Consider the following 19,943-nt stretch of genomic DNA (forward strand, 5'->3'; position numbering starts at 1 on the left):
AATCAGTTTCCGCTTTTACTTACCTACTTACAAATAAATAAATTTGTTCAAGCTATCGACTTTAGATCAGATACGCACAATCAGCTGGAAGCGAAAAATGTAGTAGATTATAAGTCAATCAAGGGAAAAAAAAATATAAGTAGGTACTAAAGATTCTTCTTTGAAGCAATTGCTAAGCAACCTGTTAATATTTAAATCCAACATTTATCCACCGTACAGCTGAACGTTGCCTTTCAATCTTTCAAGACTGTTGGCTCTGTCTACCCAGTAAGGTATAAAGACGTGATAATATGTATATTGAAAATTATGTGAATTATGTATGTGAACATATATACCTAAATGTAAATATCTCTCTGCTAAACGCCACCCACAAACCTGCTAACACTCGGTCAAGCTCAACTCATTATTTCGCCTACTGGAGAGTCCAGTAAACCAGCAAATTGCTCCTAGAAGTGAAATCACAACTTTTAGACATATTATTATCTGTGACTACAACTTGCTGGTTTACTGAGTTTGCTACTAACGGCATCTTTTGGTGAAGCGTGAGAGTGTAGAAAGCTTACATGATGTTACATCTACCTCAAAAAATAACCCAGAATATACTGATATTGTAAAAATATATAACTTTAACACTCTGAAATTGAGGCGTAGCCAGACGGACCAGTGCCAAAGTTAAGGTTTACAAGTCTACTTTTTTATGTTATTCACCACTCAACTGTACCCTGAACCAAGCTTGGACCTCATATTGGCAATATAAAAATAACCCCCTTTTGATTTTTATGATTTGATGTGAAGCGTGTCTGACATTAGCAGATGGGACCATATTATTGACAAAAATTGTACTATAATCCGCATTTACTTAAAATTATTACCATAATATTACTAGCACTAAAATAGAATTCGATGAATTTACCTAACGGCCGACTTATTGGCCTAAAACTACCTGTCATTTTAAATGAAACATTTGATCTCACCTACCTGTATTACCTAATCACAATAGTGTAATCGTGATAATGTAAAAGATATTTAACATAAAATCATTGAAATCCATTCGGTCATTGAGAGATTTTATTCATTTTTTACGCTTCGGGCACTCTTTTTAGTAGATATTTAATTTATAAGTAAATCTCTATTGATTGTTTTGATTTCGGTTATATTTGTGTGTACTCTCAAAAAGTTATTGTACGAGTTAAAAGCGACAGGGGTTTTGCATGAACTAAATTGAAGCACCTCTTCCGTTGTTAATGTTATTAAATTCCGTGTACAAATACGTTGAATATGGGGGTCTTCGGCTGCACTATGCGGCATAGTGCAGTCGAAGACCCCAGGGTATAGTCTATGCCCTGCCTGATACTCTTCACTCAATGTCAATTAGAACAACTGATTGTCAATGCGTGCAAATCACAATTAGTTAAGGCAAACATTGCATTCCATTCAACAACATAATAATATTAATCATCTTCCGATTCTGTTGAGTACTTTCATCATAAGGCGTGAAAATTAATTATCAGATGAATTTTGAGAACGATTACACTGTTCACGTTAATGCTTACCTTGATAGCAATGCAAATTATAGCTTCAGGACAATGACAGAAAATAGGTGCACATGACAGTTCATTGTTTTTAAAATATACTTTAGCTTTGTATAAAATTCTCATACAATTTCCTATGTTTATTTTTTTCTAGAAAAAGATCCCGTGAAGATGATACTTGTGAGTTTATGCCGTTGTCAAAAAGGATCAACAATTTACACATCAATAATAACCTTTCAAGTACAACAGTTTCACACAGCCAAGATACAAGGCTCAACGGCATAGCTACGGAGAATGGAATTACCTCACCCCATGGATCTCCACCAAACTCTGAAAGAAGACCAAGTTATGATCCTGGTGTTAATTCTTCAGAGAGCAATTATTTTTATGAAAACAAACTTTTGTTTGAATTGCATTTAGAGAGAATACAGAGATCTGGTCAGCAATTCCCGTTTTAGAATAACTTCCTAGATATAAATGTCTTGTGTACCTACAATTATTTTTATGCTTACTTTAAATTAAAGTTATTTATAGAAACATTAAACTTAAGTATGTATTGTAAATTGTAAACTATGTTTTTATTGGTACCTGCTACATAGGGATGTGCGTTTTAAAACCAGGTATCCGTTACCGTGTGGATACATTACTAGGTCGCAGATCGTAATACTCTTAACCCATTTCACAGATTTTGATGATTTTGATTGAAAACATTACAACCCACATCAACGTTAAATAGAAAATTAATATTTATTACCGACATGTTTTGGATCTTGTTGTATGTGCTACTTGTACAACTACAACTCTTGCACTTACATGAAGTATTTTTCTTTTCAACCCATTGCACTTCTTTGTTTTCATAACTACTAGGATTATTTTCCCATAAAATACTTATAAAGTATTTACTCGGACTTGCCCCCTCGTTAGTTTGTTCCTATTTGCTGTGCTGAACTGTATCTTATTTTTGTAGGGCTGGTGTTTCCTCATCGTGATAAAAAAAATATGCAATAGATGTTGCTCACAACAATTCCAGCATATTAGTCTTTTTTCTTTTGATAGTATACCAAGTATTTTAAAACCTGTATAATTATTGATCCTGGTATTTACTCGACCATGTACTATGATTTCTTAGAGTACGGCCCATGCCTATTTCTACGTTTCATTCATAAATTTTTGTAGTGATTTTTAAAATGGATTAATTAAAACAAAAAAAAACATATCTGACCAATTAAATAAGCTTTTACTAAAATATTATCAATCAGTGAAGTGATAATTAATTGAATTAAATAAATTTAAATTGAAAATTGGCTGTCAAAAACGCCATCTGCTGTCAAATGTATAAAACCACCTAAACAACAATGGCGATCGACTTCATTTTGTAAATGCGAAAAGTGAAGGTGCAAGCAAGTGTCGTGTTATTTTGTAAAATTATGGATTTTTTAAATGCATTAGAAGTATTTCTCAAATAATCTGTTGTATATGTGAAGCTACTATTGTGTAGGTAAGTGATTTTATTTTATGATTTGTTTACTTGCAAGAAATATCCATGACCTTATTTATGAAAGCGGTACTCCGATTTACCGTTATACGGGCGCGTGGCGAGCTAAGTCTGATGCAGACACAAGTACCGTGACTACCGTGAGGGCCGCGTGCTACCCCTCCTCTCGCGATTTTCCTGGCGCTGGAGAGGAAGGAGTACGGTCGGGAGCGGGAGTGATTTGGTGTAAAAACATGGAGGGGATCTCGCACTTTGGTGGGGATGCGCGGTCGCGACGCGCTTGATGACCCGACCCGCTGTCAGCGGGGCAAATGTACTGTAGGGGTGAACAGCCTGCGCCGTCTGATCTTGAGTTTGATTATACCCTTCAAAAATTATGAATTAAATATATAGGTACCCTGGATATTTGTTTTTCTAAGTAATTGCGTAATAAAAATGTTACGACCATTTTTGTTGGCAATCCTTTGTCTTGGCCTGTGGTCTTGGCACACATTGAACTTAGCTTCTAAAGAATAATAACCTTAAGTAGGTACATATGAGTTGAGATGAATTAATATAAGCAAGTCTTAAAATTAACTATTTCACAGTTTTAAATTGACCAGAGATATTGTTTAAGGCTGCAAACTAAGAGGTCAGCGGCATTCAGCTTGATGACCTCATTCCCAAACTTTCTGTTTGTTAGGCATTCCAAGGTGACGAGCATAGCTGTAAAGGTTTATAATTCTTGCAAAAATTTGCTAAATGCCACATTTTCTTATGTTAAATGGCTATAAAATTGATTTTCATAAAAATAAAAAACCATATAAAAAATATATCATGACCTACTTTTTCTTCAGCTTGACAGTTTCATTATTTTTGAAACCTTATATGTTATGATTAATGATTAATATTAGGTTGTTCATCTGATTAAATGAAATAAAATTGTGTGAAAATTAACAATTAAAATATTATTATTTATAATTTAAATATAATAATTGAATAAATATAAAATAAATATTTATACGGGCTTATAATTTGCCCAGCATGGCAGTTACCCAATCAGCTCCGTGCAGCCACTGAACCACAACCACACCTCAGCGTGTGTCTTGTGAAAGTACACTAAAGAGAAAGTGAGAATCACGTTAGAGCACATACACACAGTCCAATTGTCTGGCAGTGTGTAACCAACTCTACAGTCGACTATCTTGTCTGCATAAAAAACTTTCTTTAGCCTACTTTCTTATTAGTAGTTGCCGACGATCATCTTGCCTCTCACTGAATTAATTTTAGTGCTGTGTAGTCTGTGGTAGTTGGCAGTAGTATGTGCCCTACCATTCCAGTATAGTCCCGTACGGCGCGCGGAGGAGAGGGGGAGGGCCGTGGGGATACCGCGGGTGTGTTGTGAATGATACGAGTGGGAACATTTTTTTTTTAATTTCCTCCCGCCGCCGACGAAGCGGAGGGTGTCATCATGTGCGACATGCAGAATATGCCCACAAGAGAGGATGCCTCTTGGTATGCTATTTGGCAATTCTACCTGTTTCTTGGTGTCTGTCCAATGATTAATTAGAAATATGTGGCTAAAGCTATTGTTTGAGTATTTTAATAATAAATGACTATTATTATATTAAAACTAAATATTTTATTCATCTCGGGCTGCAATATTTCAATATTTTATTCGTATAATTTTATATTATCTGTTGCTATTTGCTACAACTCATAATTTCAAAACATTACATAGGTAGTTACAATGATATTTGTACATAGATTCTAGAAGATATCCTTATAGCCGAGTCAGAACTTTACATCCTACTTTCACTGTTGTGCAACAACTTGCTGAAATGAGGTTTTGCAACTTTCATTTACCTGCTTAAGGCTAGAAATAATAATTATACATTACATAATATAAAAGTGTTACACACATTCAATAGTAGTATTTTGATTTCAAATAGAGCCATAAAATATCAGCACCTGACCTGTACAAATTAAATAAGATTTGCTTTATATTATTCTCAACAAAGGAATAAAACAATTATTTCACACATTTAAAATATATAAAAAATTATATAATCAACATACCTACCTATTCATTAAATTCTGGCATAAAATTTTATTTAGAAACCAATATAGGTACATATATGAGTGGTGTATTTGGTCCAGCTTTGAGGGAATAAGTACTTACTACCATGACCCAAGCTAGCAAGGGTATATGTCACTGTGAGTAGAGATGTGATGTAGTTTAATCACAACAAGGATGATAATGAACGGTCCAGATCACTACTCTTCATATTTATCGAGTTTGTCCAAGCAAATGCTGTTGCACAACTCATATTATTTAGAATATATTTCTCCCTTGTATGATAAAGATTCATAATTTTATATGTAAGATGGCATAGCAGTGAGTGTAACTGGGAACACTCATATATTGAGAGAGAGATTTAAGATGAGTACATGAATGAGATGGGAGATTAGGAACTTTGACACTAATCTGTGCAATATTCCTTGCTTAAAAACACTGAAAGCAGCAAAAACCAATAATGGCTTTCATAAGTCAAAAATAGCGAATAGTCTAAATCGGCCATGCAAAAATTTCACGGATTGGAGCATATGTACAACCTCCGACACAACATCGTGGCGGAAGATCTTCCCTTTGGTGGTGGTCGAGCCGAATCATTGCTCCCGCTACAGCTGTATGGCTTAATGATGGAATAGAGATTGAAATAGTTACATGTTACTAGCCGTCTGCGAGAAGAATGCCAAGTTCATTAGGCTTTCCCTTAACTATAACTAGTCCAATTTAAAATATTAAAATAATAAAAGTTTCTTTACATTTGAAGTTGCAACCTTATTGATGAACCATATCACATTAACTTTACAGTGACGAAGACTCTGAAATGAATTTCGCAACGTTCTCAACGGTGGGCACCGCTGGGACCCACTTTGTGACCACCAGCGGCCAGCTACCCGTCACTAAACTACAGCAGAATATGTCAAACAATGGCACATCACTATCACAGGTAAATATATACAGGACCAATTGCACGGATTGTGTATCTTAAAAAAAGTTCGAGAATTGCGTTATGGGTTACTAGCGACCCGCCATGGCTTCGCCCAGGTTACATAAGCATATAGCCTACAATGGGATAATGATGAATTTTTATTCATCATTTTAGTATTTACGAAGGAAGCCCATAGAAACAAACTAAAGTTACAAAAGACGAATGCCTAATCCAATATTGTATTAAAAAAATGTATAACTCTTTATAATATAACTTTAAGTTTGTTAACTTCACAATACTTTACTTTTCTATTGAAATTAACATATAAGGTCCAGTTTAGTAAGAAAACATTATATTTTTTTAACATTGGCTGGGGTTCGAACCTGGGACATGAAAACAATAACTCAACCACTGCGCAAAACAAGCCGTCACATGGGTGATAAAAACATTCTATGCAGCTAACGAACTCGCGGGCTAGTGGTAGTTTTTAAAGATATCAATTTGAAATCTGGTATCTGTAATGCAAGTGAAAGTGTGTGAAGATATAACTACAACAAGACAAGTCTCAATAGTTTTGGTAATAACAGTTAATTACCATGTTTATAATTATAGTTACTATAGTTTTTAAGGTTTCCTATTCAAATGTCGTCGCTTCCAAGACGAAATGTGCCCTATATGTTGATCAAGTTACTTTTTCCTGTATTTTTTTATATATGTTCGTACATACATACATATAATCACGTCTATATCCCTTTCGGGGTAGACAGAGCCAACAGTCTTGTAAAGACTGATAGGCCACGTTCAGCTATTTGGCTTTAAGATCGAATTGAGATTCAAATAGTGACAGGTTGCTAGCCCATCGCCTAAAAGAAGAATCCCAAGTTAATGAGCTTACCCTTAGTCGCCTCTTACGACATCCATGGGAGAGAGATGGAGTGGTCCTATTCTTTTTTGTATTGGTGCCGGGGACCACACGGCACTTTGTATATGTCTCGTTTGTTTATACAGGTGGTGGGCATGGTGGGCGGCGTGGGCATGGCTGAGGGCGTCCAGTACGTGCAGGCCGCGCCGCAGATCATCTCCGTGCCCATCGCGCTGCCGGGCGCCAAGCCGGGTGCGTATGAGTGACAGAACGCCATGTTCAGCTGTACGGCTGTTAGGCCATTGTACATTTATCAATGGCGCAGTGTTGCCCTTATTTTGAAATAAAAAAATGTATTTAAAACAAAGTCATAAATTTTGTACATTAATTTAGTAGATGATATTAGTAGCCGTGTAATGGCTTGGTAAAACTGGATTTGTAATGTAATTTACTAATTTAATAAATCATGGCTAAAAGTGTCCACTTTTACCAATAATCGCTTATTAACGTAAAAAGAAAATATCTTATTTAATTATACTAGCCCAATTAATCACTAGTAATATTATCTAGTAATCAATATATGTAGATTTATAATTCTCGTCTTTGTTTTAGACAAAATTATTTATTTCACTGCTCTGTTGAAAAATTGTGAAGAGCCATCTTTATGTTTGTTACATTCAGATTCCCATTGTGACAAGTGGCTATCCCATCGTCTTAAAAATAGAATTCAGATTGTTATAGTTATATATAGATTTTTTGTAGGGAGTCAAGAAAGGGTGCTCTGTTAGGGAGCAAACGCGTGAGCAGCGCACTTCTTCCAAGATTCTAACCGGCCTGCTAATGACTCATAAAGTGCTTAATCCTCCTATCGCATTTTGCGATATCCACTTAAAATTTTAGTTGTACATATTGCATTACAAAATTTAATTATGTATCCGGAATAGTAACATGTTATCTTTCGGTTTGCAGGTGACCCTCAGCAGACCATTCAGATCCAGGTGCTGAATCCCAACTTGACGCTGCAGCCCCAGCAACAGAAATTCCAGATGCAAATACCGGGCTTCCAACAAGGTAAATACATTTCAGGCACATCGAAGCCTGAATGGCTTTACAATGGTATTGAGATTCAAATAGTGACAGGTTGGTAGCATCGCCTACAAGAGGAATCCCAAGATAAGCTTATCCTTTAGTCACCTTTCACGAAATGTAAAGTTGCTAATTCTTCTTATGGTCATGTAAATTCACATCATGTCTTTCCTAAATATATCCTACAAGCTGTTTTCCTGCAACTTTGTTAGCTTAGAACAGCCAAATAGCAAAAGCCGAATTCTCATCATGTTGTCAAATATTGGTGTTTAATTATATATGTACATACCATATTTTATTAGAATCGGTCCAACTGTTTGAACCTGAAAGCAATTGTCATAAAATATAAACACACAAGTATTACCCCCACATTTTATACACACAAATGCAAAAATAATTGACCCATGCCTATGTTTGGACTCTAGTTCTTTACTTAAATTGGTTTTGCCATGAAAGCGTAACAGACAGGCACACTTTTGCATTTATAATATAACGCTGGATGGATTAATATAAATTAAGTCTTTGTTTAATTATTATATGTGTAGATTTACATAGAGTTTTGTTCTTAGGTGGTGCTGTTCTCACAGTCGCGTATTCGCCAGAAAACAACGACAACGGGGGTATACAACTAGTGCAACATAATGCGATTTCATCTGATGGTAAGTGATAAATAAATAAATATATACGGGACAAATTACACAGATTGAGTTAGCTTCGAAGTAAGTTCAAAACTTGTAATGTGATACTAACTCAACGGTATAATATTTTATAATAAATTCTTATATAAATAGACATCCAAGACTCAGCCCCGGCCGGGATTTGAACCGGGGACCTCCGGTGTTAATGTAGCAGATGTTTTAAATAAAAAGGCGCCTTGAAGCTAAGCAAACGATTGAAGTATTATTAAATACAGATTATATAATTATATACAGATATAAAATTGACACTAATTCAACATATGCATCAATTTAAAAATATTTAATTTGTAAAGGGCTTTATCTTCAGGACTGACATAAATAACTTTTGTTTCAGGTCAGCTACAACTGCTACTGCCTCAGGATATGCAGATGGCTCAGCAACAAACACAGGACACCAAGGAACCTTTGCAGCATCAGGTCAGTCTTGGAGTGATTTTAGATTTCGAGACACCATTCTACATTTATATTAGGACTTACTCTGTAATTTTTTAAACTGACAAACTTTTCTGCTCTTGAGTCACTCGACGAGAGTCTTGGTAGTCGAATCGGTGAAGTGTCCGGCTAAAATGCGTGATGCGCATAAAAGACAGGTTCAAATCCCACCTCGCCCATGTGCTAATTACTATTTACGATGTTATGTACATTAGTTTGAATACTTACCGATGCTCTTACGGTGAGGAAACTCGCACATTCAGGCAACTGGATGTGTTGCCATGATCGATCCAATATGGATTAGGTTCCCCTGCAAAGGTTGCGGAGGTCAGACGGGCGTCGCTTCGTGTAAAAACCTGACACACCAATCGTGAGCGCCAGGTCATTGGCTTCATTCGCATTTTGTAGGCGCTAATCTCGAAAAGTAGGGAATGCATTTTGTTGCTGTTTGAAATTTTGGAAATAGGGGTTTTCTGAGTAAGATTTATATATCTATAAATATTACCGTCGCTAATTTATTTATAAAGAAAGATATATTCTGTTTGTTCAGGTGTTCATCACTCCGAACCAGCAGATCATCATCAACTCCCCGGAGGAAGCCAAGCTGAACAACAACAATGTTAGCTCTGGAGTCACCAGTGTCGTGGTCAAAGAGGAGTGCGAGGATATGGACGAGGATGTTAGTATTTTTATTGTTGTTACAAATGTATTGTCACATCCCTATTTCTTGACTAGGGATAGGCTAAATACTTAAGATTCTTGTAGGCGATTGTGTAGCAACCTGTCAATATTTGAATCTCAATTCCGTCATTAAGCCATACAGCTGAACGTGGTCTTTCAGTCTTTGCGAGACTGTTGGCACTATCTACCCCGCAAGGGATATAGACGTGATTAGGTGTAAAGCAATGCTTGTTTTTATAAAAAAAAAACATTTATTGTTAGGTAGATTGCCAGCTGGTCTATTTACGAATGTTTATAAGACATTATATGCGTTATCTTCTTTTTTATTTTGTCTTTCTCTAGTTTGTCTCAGATTAACCATCGTTATTTAATAGAGATTAATGTCCAACAGGAGAACTCTCAAGACGCGGAAGTATCGTGGGATTCGAACGCTAACCAAGACCTGATCAAGTATCTCAACACGTTACCAGCACAGGTACTGACACTTTATATCTTTCTCAACTAGCTATTGCCCGCGACTTCGTTCACTAAAAGTTCACTGAACAAGCTAGCCCCCTGTATGGCCCCTTAGAGAGCGGAGGGGAAATTTTTTGTATACCAATTCAAGTAACTCTCCTCTAAGTTATTTTATGGTTGACTGGATCCCTAAATGGTATAAGTCGGCCTTTGTATACCAAACTCAAATTGGAGCAATAGTTTTCGTGTTCTGCGAGTACAAACATACAGACGGAAATTCAAAAATGCACATTTTTGGCTGCTGCTGATCTTATTTCCCTCATATACATAGATTTTCCCAAGAGTACCAGTCATCGGTTAGGTATTATTTTATTATATGTATGGATTTAAAATTATATTGAAATTTACATACATTACCAGGACGTCCTTAAATTATTGAAATTTAAATGTATAATAAATGAACTTAATGCTTATAGCATTCTCTACCGGTCATCCTTTAGGGATAAAAACGTGATCATTCGAGTATTATGTATGTATAAAATGTTCTTCCAGCAAACGCAAGCGTTACCGGTGTCCCTGCAACAGTTTCTGAGATTGAACACGGTGGACAAGAAGCCGGACATACAGACGAACACAGTCGTCATACAAATGGAGCAGGAGGACGACAAGAAGGAGGAGCCGCTGGCTGAGGCCGTACTTGGGGAAGGTTCGTTATTTCTAATTATATTTTCACAAAGATCCCTCCATCTCTTTACCATGGATGTCTAGGCTGGATAGGCTAGCAACTTGTCACTATGCCATGATGCTATGACTATTTTCGAAGTTATGTACATCAGTTTGAATACTAATCGATGCTCTTATGGTTAGTATTCAAACTGAACGGGCGTACCGGATGAAACTGAGTATTCGAACTGAGGGAACCTGCACATTCAGACAACTGGATGTGTAACCATGATCGAGCTAATACAAGCTAGGTTTACCTGCAAAGGTTTCGGAGGTCAGTTGGGAGTCGCTTCGTGTAAAAACCTATGATTCGCCCAACACATGGGCCACATGGTTAAAGGCATCCAGACTCCAAACCAGAATAGTTAACTGATAGTGGATAAAAGTCAATGGATTTCTACACAGCTTATACAGACGATGGTTAAACTTAGTAACAGCTAAACTTACCTGAACAGACTGCTGCGTTTGGCGGGATATATATAAAAACAAATTGGTCTACCACCATTCACTTTGTTTGTTGCATGTTGTTTGTATTGCAACAAACAAACAACATGCAATATTTACTTTTTGCTCCTCCCCTTTCTATCTCTCTTTTCCTTCTTCTATTGTTTTAAAAAATTCGTCATGTCAGATTTAATAGCCTATCATTTCCCACCAATTCATACCAGATCAATTTCCTTCCAGATGGCACGTTGAAAATTATTCAAAACAAGAAGAAGAAGAAGTACAAGAAGAAGCCTCCCCGTCCGGCCAGGCCCAAGCCGGGGCAAGTGGTGATCGCTACGGCCGAGGACGGCACTCCCATCTACTGCTGCCCCGAGTGCAGCATGGCCTACCCGGAGAAGGAACAGCTGGAGATGCATCTCATTGTGCACAAGATCGAGAGGCGGTACATATGTGGCATCTGTGGGGCGGGGTGAGTATTTTTTTTTTTTTTGTAAATACCTGGCTTACTCAATCCAGCTTTGAGATCATAGATGCAGAGACAAACCCCTGTAGGATTATGGTGAGTTTGTAAAAACTAGTGTCCGACCGAAGCTTCGGCTTCGGCTTCGGCTTCGGCCACCTTCGGCCAAAAAATCCACCTTCGGCGAAACATTCGGCTTCGGCCCAAAATCCGGCCGAAGCCGAAGGTTTCGCCGAAGGTCCGAGCGACCGTCGAGATTGAACGAACTGTTACGAAAGTCATGAGGCGGCGGGGAGTCACTGTCAAAATATCACATTGCTGATTGCATGCATCAAAACAAGTCCGTACGTGTATTTAAACGAGTGTTTTTGTAAGAAATCAAATCATTATTTTTACCAGTAGGTAAATCACAAACTTTTATCTATACATATAATAAAACAGTAAAAATATTTTGTCTGTACATTTAGTATTTTCGACTGAAATGGATAGAGGGACACTTAGAATGAATAATAGAAAGCAAAAATATTTTTTTTTAATTTCTTGTCTGTCTGTCTGTATGTATGATCACGATTATCTCCGAAAGTACTAAACCGATTTACTTCAAACTTTCACCAATTGCTTTGTTTTAACTCAGAATAACATTTAAAGTTTGTTTCATCAAAATCGGTTCACAAAAAAAAAAGTTATCGACATTTGAATGAACTCAAGGCATCAGTATGCCGGCAAATAAGTTACGAAATTAAAAATTCAAAGTCATTTATCATTATACGACGGCATTATACCTATAACATATAAATATAAGTGAAAGGCGACTAAGGGATGGGCTTACAAACTTGGGTTCTTTTTTAGGCGATGGGCGAGCAACCTATCACTTTTTGAATCTCAATTCTATCATTAAGTCAAATAGCTGAACGTGGCCATTCAGTCTTTTCAAGTCTGTTGGCTCTGTCTACCCCGCAAGGGATAAAGACGTGACCATATGTATGTAGTCTACTTTAATTTCGACACCAACGCAACGGCTTCGATGGTCCAGTGGTTAGCCCGTGAGACTGTGAAGTTGGCGGTCCAAGTTCGAATCCCAACAATTACAAGATATTTTTTATTATTAAAAATATATTTTTCTTGTATTGTTTGAGTATTTTATGTAAAAAAACTGAAAATCAAAATACTACATATAATGAAACGGTAAAAATATTTTTTCTGTACATTTAATATTTTGACTGAAACGGATAGAGAATTTTTTTTTTACATTTTTTGTCTGTCTGTATCTGACTGTATGATTAAAATTCAACTCGAAATTTATGCGGACGAAGTCGCGGGCAACAGCTAGTTTATCTCTAAACCAACCACCCTATGATATATCATCAACTTCTATATGAGACAGTCAATATATAAACCTTCAATATTGAGGTTTTGAAATGATTTTAATATTAATTGTAGCTTGTAGACAATATTGAACAAAATTAATTACTGAGTGCTGAGAGAATATAAACCTTCGGCTTCGGCTTCGGCTTCGGCCGAAGGTTGTGGCGATAGCCGATTAATCGGCTTCGGCTTCGGCTTCGGCCAAAAATAGACCTTCGGTCGGACACTAGTAAAAACATGTGAATAAATAGGAGTGCATAAATCTTCATTTGCTTATAGTCTCATGCCAAAAGATTTCTGCCTTGATTGTTATAAGCAAAGAATATTAAGCCATTACGCTGTGGGTAAGTCTTGTTTGTGAGAAATGAGCTGCAAAAGCTACATGCTGACAGGCTTGGATTAAGGTTCTTGCAGTGAGTTGTTCTTAGACTATTTTTTTTTTTTGAAGAAGAAGAGATCAAGATGATGTCAAGATAATGCCTTTTTGACTAAATTATTGTATATATTTTCAGCTTGAAACGCAAAGAGCACTTGGAGAGGCACAAAATGGGCCACAATCCTGAGAGGCCGTACGTCTGCGGTGTATGCAACAAGGGGTTCAAGAGACGGGAACATCTTAATCTCCATACGGTCATACACTCGGGCGTCAAGACGGAGATGTGCACGGAATGTGGCAAGGGTATGTTTTATTCTTATTAAAGACTATTTTCGAAGTTATGTACATTAGTTTGAAGACCAACCGATGCTCTTATGGCAAGGGAAAATATCATGAGGAACCTGCACATACAAATGCAACTGGATGTGAAATGATCAAATATAAAATATGTAGGTTCCCCTTCATCGGTTTCCCCTGCTCTCTCTTGAACGAGGAGTTTACGAGACGGGAACATTTTAATCTACACAATCTACACACGGTCATTTACTCACTCGGGGGCTAAGACGGAGATGTGCAGGAATGTGACATGGGTTCATCTACATTCAAAACTTTTCATGCAAGCTCGTCAGATTTTTCTTTGATAACTATTATATAATTACTACCTGTTATCCGTGACTTGGTTCACCTTAAATCACAAACGCGGGTCGCTAGTAGTGTCTAATTCCATCTCTCCACCTCTCTGGCAGGGTTCTACCGCAAGGACCACCTGCGCAAGCACATGCGGTTCCACGAGAACAAGCGCGCCCGCGACGAGGCGGCCGCCGACCACGACGCCAAGCCCGCGCCCACCATCACCACCACCACCAACTCCACCACCCTGCTGCCGGAGATCACCATACACGTGAGTATATAGCTTCACCTGCAGCTCGCCCGCGAGACTTACAATAGAATAGATTAATTTTCACAATACAAGGTATCGCTTATTGATGTCATATCACTTAAATCTAATTATAACTACTACCGCTTCCAAAGCGCATGTGGAGAAGAAGCACATTGTCTACTTTAGAAAAACATGAATGAATGTAAAGCTAATTATTTCAATACGAATATTTCGTCAAAGTAGTACCTTCAAAAGAATACAGGCCTTCTCCAGACTCTAGATCAAATATATAAATAATAAAGTAAATTTTGTCTTCGGCAACAGGTACCGACGAGTTCGAACGTGCAAGTGCCCGTGCAGATCAACATCCCGCCGCACGTGGTGACGTCGCTGGCGGCCGCGCACGCGCACGCGCCGCTGGACGCGCTGCTCGCGCAGCACACGTGACCGCGCGGGCGCCGCGACAAGGCACTCTAGTGACGTCACCACAACTCCCCGATGGAGCAACAATACTCGCGCGGATAACTTCACGCTAGTGTTACAGTGCTCGCGGATAAGTTCACTCTGGTGGTGTGACGATAACTTCGGTCTTGTGTAAAGTTCTGTGTAAATTCGCGAGACGATTTAAGTCTGATGCGCGTGACGATACTAAATCATCTGTGTCTTCGTGAACATCAGTAAAAATATAGCTTTATCTTCGTGACAGCAGGATGGAACTATAATGATGAATTGTACTTGTAAATATATTAAATGCGACAAAAAGCTTCAAAAATATGCATTTGATAACTGTTATAGAGATCAAGCTATAATCTACAGATGTAGTGTGTGACACACCTGATGATGCTTTTTTAGGTTTGTATGATATTATACAAGGAATTTATACCCAATGGGGAAGTTACACTACTTTTAAAATTACCTTCAGTTTTCCATACACCTCAATCTCTTTCTATTTGGTGTAATTAGAAAGAGATGTAAAGATACGTCATTTGATTATTTTTTATACTGATATTCCAGTTATTTTTTCACAGTAATTGTTACTGTTAACTGCAGACTAATGAGTAACATGCTTGTTGACTCTAAGTCACACAGACTGAATGTATCAAAACAGTGTACTTCAAAGTAAGATATGCTTTTAAAATGTTGTTCAGGTCTCTTCATACTTAGTAGAACCTCTTTTTCGACCTGCATAGCGACTGTGACAAAAGTGGAAGCACAAGGAACTGGTGACATGGATGTTAAGATTTAGGACATTGTGATGGACCAAGAAATAAATTTTAAGTGTAAATAGGTCCTAACATTTTTTGTCCCGTTTGTTGCTGGAAGTATTATCTGCTCGATCGATTATGACAAAAAGCCAACACTCCAAAATAATATAAGGAAGTATTTTTTTTAATATTGTAAAGGCTTATGTATTATTATTTAGAAATAACAACGGTAAGTTTTTTCTTAACAAAATTAAACATATCATTGAGCCGTTTTGCATTAAAATTATGTTTTAAATAAACAGTTAAGAAAGTTTGTTACCTAGGAATCTAGTTAGCTGTTCATATCATTGGATAGTGATTTTCTTATAAACTTAACAGCTTGCTATATTGTACATGGAGTATTAACAATAAATAAATATACCTTAATTTGATTCAGTATTGCTCACAAAACTATGTGTTTTGAAAAGATCCAATCATTATTTGTTCAGGTATAGGTACTTTTAAAGTTTCCTTTTTTCTAAAAAAATTTTTTTCGAATTTAAATATATTTGAACGATAACAGGGTATAATGATCTTGTGTGGTGAATTGGTGTTTGATAAAAGTCATGTATTTCAAATATTTGTCATCCACTCAATCCAATGTTTCTTGTGATTTCTCGTCGTTTTTATGACACCGTAGTTTTTGGCAAAACTCAAAATTGTATTATCTACATCTTAAATATTATTATTATTTTTTGTTTTTTATTGCATCATGATTTCATCTATAAAACTTTACGTTTAAGTAAAGATATGTATGACTAAGGCAGCGAAAAATAGTGATAATTATTTGCTATTCTTGTAAAGACACCCAGTTTTTTAATTTCTTTTTTCAGACAGACAGTATTAAGGTAGATTATCTTAAATATACCTTGTATACGTAGAAATTTACAAGTATTTTTTGTTAACTGTAACAAAGTGGAATTTTAATTGTTTACCCAAGAAATAAATATTTGCTAAGTTAAATGGCTCATAATATGCTGTTTTAACATAAAAGTTAATACTTTTGCATGTAGGTTTAAGTACATTTGTTAATATTGCAAATGCATAAAAGTTTTATGTATCATGTGAAAAAGAATTTTAAAACCATCAATAGGAGGCTAGTTTTCATAATTAACATTTAACATGTAGGTATAAATCATTATAACAACAAAAAGTTGTATATGGGTCATTGTAAATATTGGAAATGTGATTGTTTTATTTGCCTTGTAAAACTTCTATTGTAGTGTAATTTTTTTCTAAATATGTAGTTACATTATTTTTACATTCTCTTAAAATAAGATATTGTTAAGTCATGTGTAAATAATCTTCCTGCAGTGTCCACAGTACTTCACCTAGATATCATTACTGTGATATTTATACCATTTTACATCTGAACCTTATTTATTTTTCTTTAAAAAAGGTTTGGATCAAGTATACTCATTGCTAAGGCGAAAGTGGCGCCACTCTCAAAGTCAAGGCATATCTCTACCACCGCTTAGACTAATTTTCCAAGTTTCATTTTCACTAAAAATGACTTATAATGGATCGTAAGATAATTATAGCATGTTAAAATAATTATTTAGATTTAAGTTATATTTTTGATAAATAAAAACAGAAAAAAATGATCCAGTTTTCTTCATTATTAATAATAATTGTCTCAGTTATAAAAAGATTAGCTTTTTACTAACAAGAAATTGATTATATTTTAAGTTCATAAAAAACGATAAGCTATCGAGACCTGCGTTACTTACTAAAATTCATTGTTCAATCCACAAGTTATACTGTGCTATCTTTATCATCGCATTACTTTTATTTGTAGATTTTAAGTTCTACTTTTTAAACAAGATATGTATTAATATTGTCAGCTTTAATGTAGGTGTAGTATAGTTAATATTTTTGTTACTTGATCAATTCAGCATCGCTCGTACTCGTACGCAAAATCTGGGCCAAATATTAAATGATATCAGCGGGTTAAATTTGTAAAAAATATATGCCATTAATTTGTCTTTACTGTGTCGCACAGACTCCGGAATTACAGAAATTATCCACACTCACCGACACACTATTGGCACATTTATTTTTTACATTCGCAGCATTACCACTGAGCTGCTGAATCCACGATCCGATTCACACTCGCATTTGCCACGGGAAATCAATTTTTCGCGCGAGGAATGAGTATTTTACGTGTAATTTTCTTTTAATAAGGTCGTTGTTGAGTTAACATTCGGTTTGATTCGGTGGTACTTTACGCTATATTGCATTATTATATTGAAGTGGTAGTTCTGTAACTCATGAGGCTCCTTTACTTTTTAGAACATCTTTGCGCAATATATCTACGTCGTACCATTTGGATGATATATATGGTTCTGATACTTCACTCTCCGTAACAAGGTTGACCGTTTTTATCGTGCTAAATATTATCTCCCGTTTCACGTTCAAAAAGCGATACAGCGATAGTTTTTCCGGCGATTAAAACGCCGTCGCGCGTTCCATGCAAACCAAAATCAAGACGTAGTTTCTCTGATCATAGTAGGATACAGTTTGTTTTTATTTAAAAAATGATTTTGTATGTTAACCTTTTATATTGTTTTCTTTACCCTATGTAAGTAAAAATTATGGTGCTTTAATACTTTAATGTAGTCGATGTAACGTTGAGATTATGGGAATCATCGATTTTTGTAAAAACTTAAATAGTCCCCGTCGCTTGTATAACTCGACTTACCGTTCGGGTTTTTCTTTTGTTCAAAAACTTTAAAATTAACTTTAATAGCTTACGAAGATGGCCGCTATCCTAAAATGTCGTGACGGTTAATTAATCATAAAATAAAGGTATTTGTCTGAGTTTCCATTGCATTGCTTGTGAAATGTAGACAATATTTATCGAGCCCAAATGGAACTAAATATGCCTTCACGTTTATAGCAATAGTAAGTATATAGTGCATATATATGTTTTGATGTGAAATGCCATAGAATAAATCGGTATCATTTCCAAGTAATGTTTCTTTGATATGGAATTTGTTATTCACTTTTTTTTTATTTGTATGCTTAACAACCTTTTATCCACATTTTTCTCGAATATACCACATGTTTGTGATTCATTCATTGGTTGATATGTAGGTTAGTAACATATTGAACATATTAGACATTGTCTTTAAATGGAAGTTGTTTTAGTAACATAGGTAGAATTCAATACCGTGACTTGGTGGTGCATGATTCTTATTGTGAAAACTGTAAAATCTGTAAAGTATGAATGACAATCTGTCGCAAATGTTTATATTTCACAGATTATTAGGCATATTTTTAAATGTTATTATAAATTGCAGAGAACTTTTTACCCATGTCATACATATTTGTATATTTTTTTTATTAGTTTTATTATTTATAGAAAAGTTTGATTTAAGGTAGTTAGAGTTAAACAAGTGAGCTCCAATTGCAGTTGTAATTATAGACTTTTGTATGGAACCTTTTTATTAAGAGGATGAGATTATAAAATATAATCACTGATTTTTTAAAGCCTGTATTTATTTATTACCTCCACATTTTTTTGAAACCCTTACGTTATCGCTTTAAAATTTTTGCTTTTGAATGTTTGATATAAAATATTACAAATTTTTAAAAATATTAACTTTGTAAAACTGGATTGTGTCCAGAACACCAAAACTAAATTTATAGAAAGATAGATAATATTGATAAACCATAAATATGTTATTTTCTTTTGTATTGTCGTAGTTGGAGTAATACAGAATGTCCACAAAGCATTTTTACAAGTAATAACTTATTATTTATCGATATACCACTACATTTTAATTGGTTATTTAGGTAATTATATCCTGCCAATATAAATAAACAAAATTGTACATACATAACATACATACATATAGTCATGTTTCCCTTGCGGGCTAGACAGAGCCAACAGCCTTGAAAAGACTGATAGGTCACGTGCAGTTTGTTTATAAAAATTGTAATATGAAAAATTCCCCTTTGTTTCAGGCAGACCTTTTTCATATTTTGAAATGCCTGTGTCAGGTCCATTTATGTAAGGCCGACGTTTTTACTCCCAGTCTATGGGAAAGTGTAATATGTCTACCCCTTCCCTATGGTCACGTTTGATGGTGGTGTGGGGCCCCCTTCGCCTCACTCGCAGTGTTCCATGAATGAAACGTTTTGTTTATTAGAGTTTGAGTTATTATAGCTTCCAAGATATTTCTTAATTTGACAAGGTTTGCTTTTAATAATATAAAACTTAACT

At 35.7% G+C, this 19,943-nt stretch overlaps 2 protein-coding genes across 2 annotated transcripts; both read left to right on the forward strand.

The window, feature by feature from the left end:
• Nucleotides 1-1,376: 1,376 nt before the first annotated feature.
• LOC106142436 (uncharacterized) lies at nucleotides 1,377-2,102 on the forward strand. Its single transcript, XM_013344185.2, has 2 exons — nucleotides 1,377-1,600; nucleotides 1,687-2,102. The coding sequence occupies exons 1-2, from the start codon at nucleotides 1,512-1,514 to the stop codon at nucleotides 1,988-1,990; spliced, it is 393 nt and encodes a 130-aa protein (XP_013199639.1). The 5' UTR covers nucleotides 1,377-1,511; the 3' UTR covers nucleotides 1,991-2,102.
• Nucleotides 2,103-2,876: 774 nt separating this feature from the next.
• On the forward strand, nucleotides 2,877-19,207 carry LOC106142639 (zinc finger E-box-binding homeobox 1). The gene is made up of 13 exons (XM_013344481.2): nucleotides 2,877-3,030; nucleotides 5,885-6,023; nucleotides 7,014-7,119; nucleotides 7,837-7,938; nucleotides 8,523-8,612; nucleotides 8,986-9,068; nucleotides 9,634-9,762; nucleotides 10,156-10,239; nucleotides 10,773-10,926; nucleotides 11,628-11,859; nucleotides 13,728-13,894; nucleotides 14,338-14,492; nucleotides 14,796-19,207. Exons 2-13 carry the CDS (start codon nucleotides 5,901-5,903, stop codon nucleotides 14,916-14,918), a joined length of 1,548 nt encoding a protein of 515 aa, XP_013199935.1. The 5' UTR covers nucleotides 2,877-3,030; nucleotides 5,885-5,900; the 3' UTR covers nucleotides 14,919-19,207.
• The last annotated feature ends 736 nt before the right edge of the window (nucleotides 19,208-19,943 follow it).

This window comes from Amyelois transitella, chromosome 12 (assembly GCF_032362555.1).
Source record: "Amyelois transitella isolate CPQ chromosome 12, ilAmyTran1.1, whole genome shotgun sequence".
NCBI lineage: Eukaryota > Metazoa > Arthropoda > Insecta > Lepidoptera > Pyralidae > Amyelois > Amyelois transitella.

Bases quoted from the DNA above. Each gene is read 5' to 3' on its own strand.
- LOC106142639 (XM_013344481.2), top strand. From the start codon at position 5,901: ATGAATTTCGCAACGTTCTCAACGGTGGGCACCGCTGGGACCCACTTT. The intron at 8,613-8,985 runs GTAAGTGATAAA...CTTTTGTTTCAG, and splicing joins TAATGCGATTTCATCTGATG to GTCAGCTACAACTGCTACTG. The intron at 9,069-9,633 runs GTCAGTCTTGGA...CTGTTTGTTCAG, and splicing joins AGGAACCTTTGCAGCATCAG to GTGTTCATCACTCCGAACCA.
- LOC106142436 (XM_013344185.2), top strand. From the start codon at position 1,512: ATGAATTTTGAGAACGATTACACTGTTCACGTTAATGCTTACCTTGAT. The intron at 1,601-1,686 runs GTGCACATGACA...ATTTTTTTCTAG, and splicing joins AGGACAATGACAGAAAATAG to AAAAAGATCCCGTGAAGATG.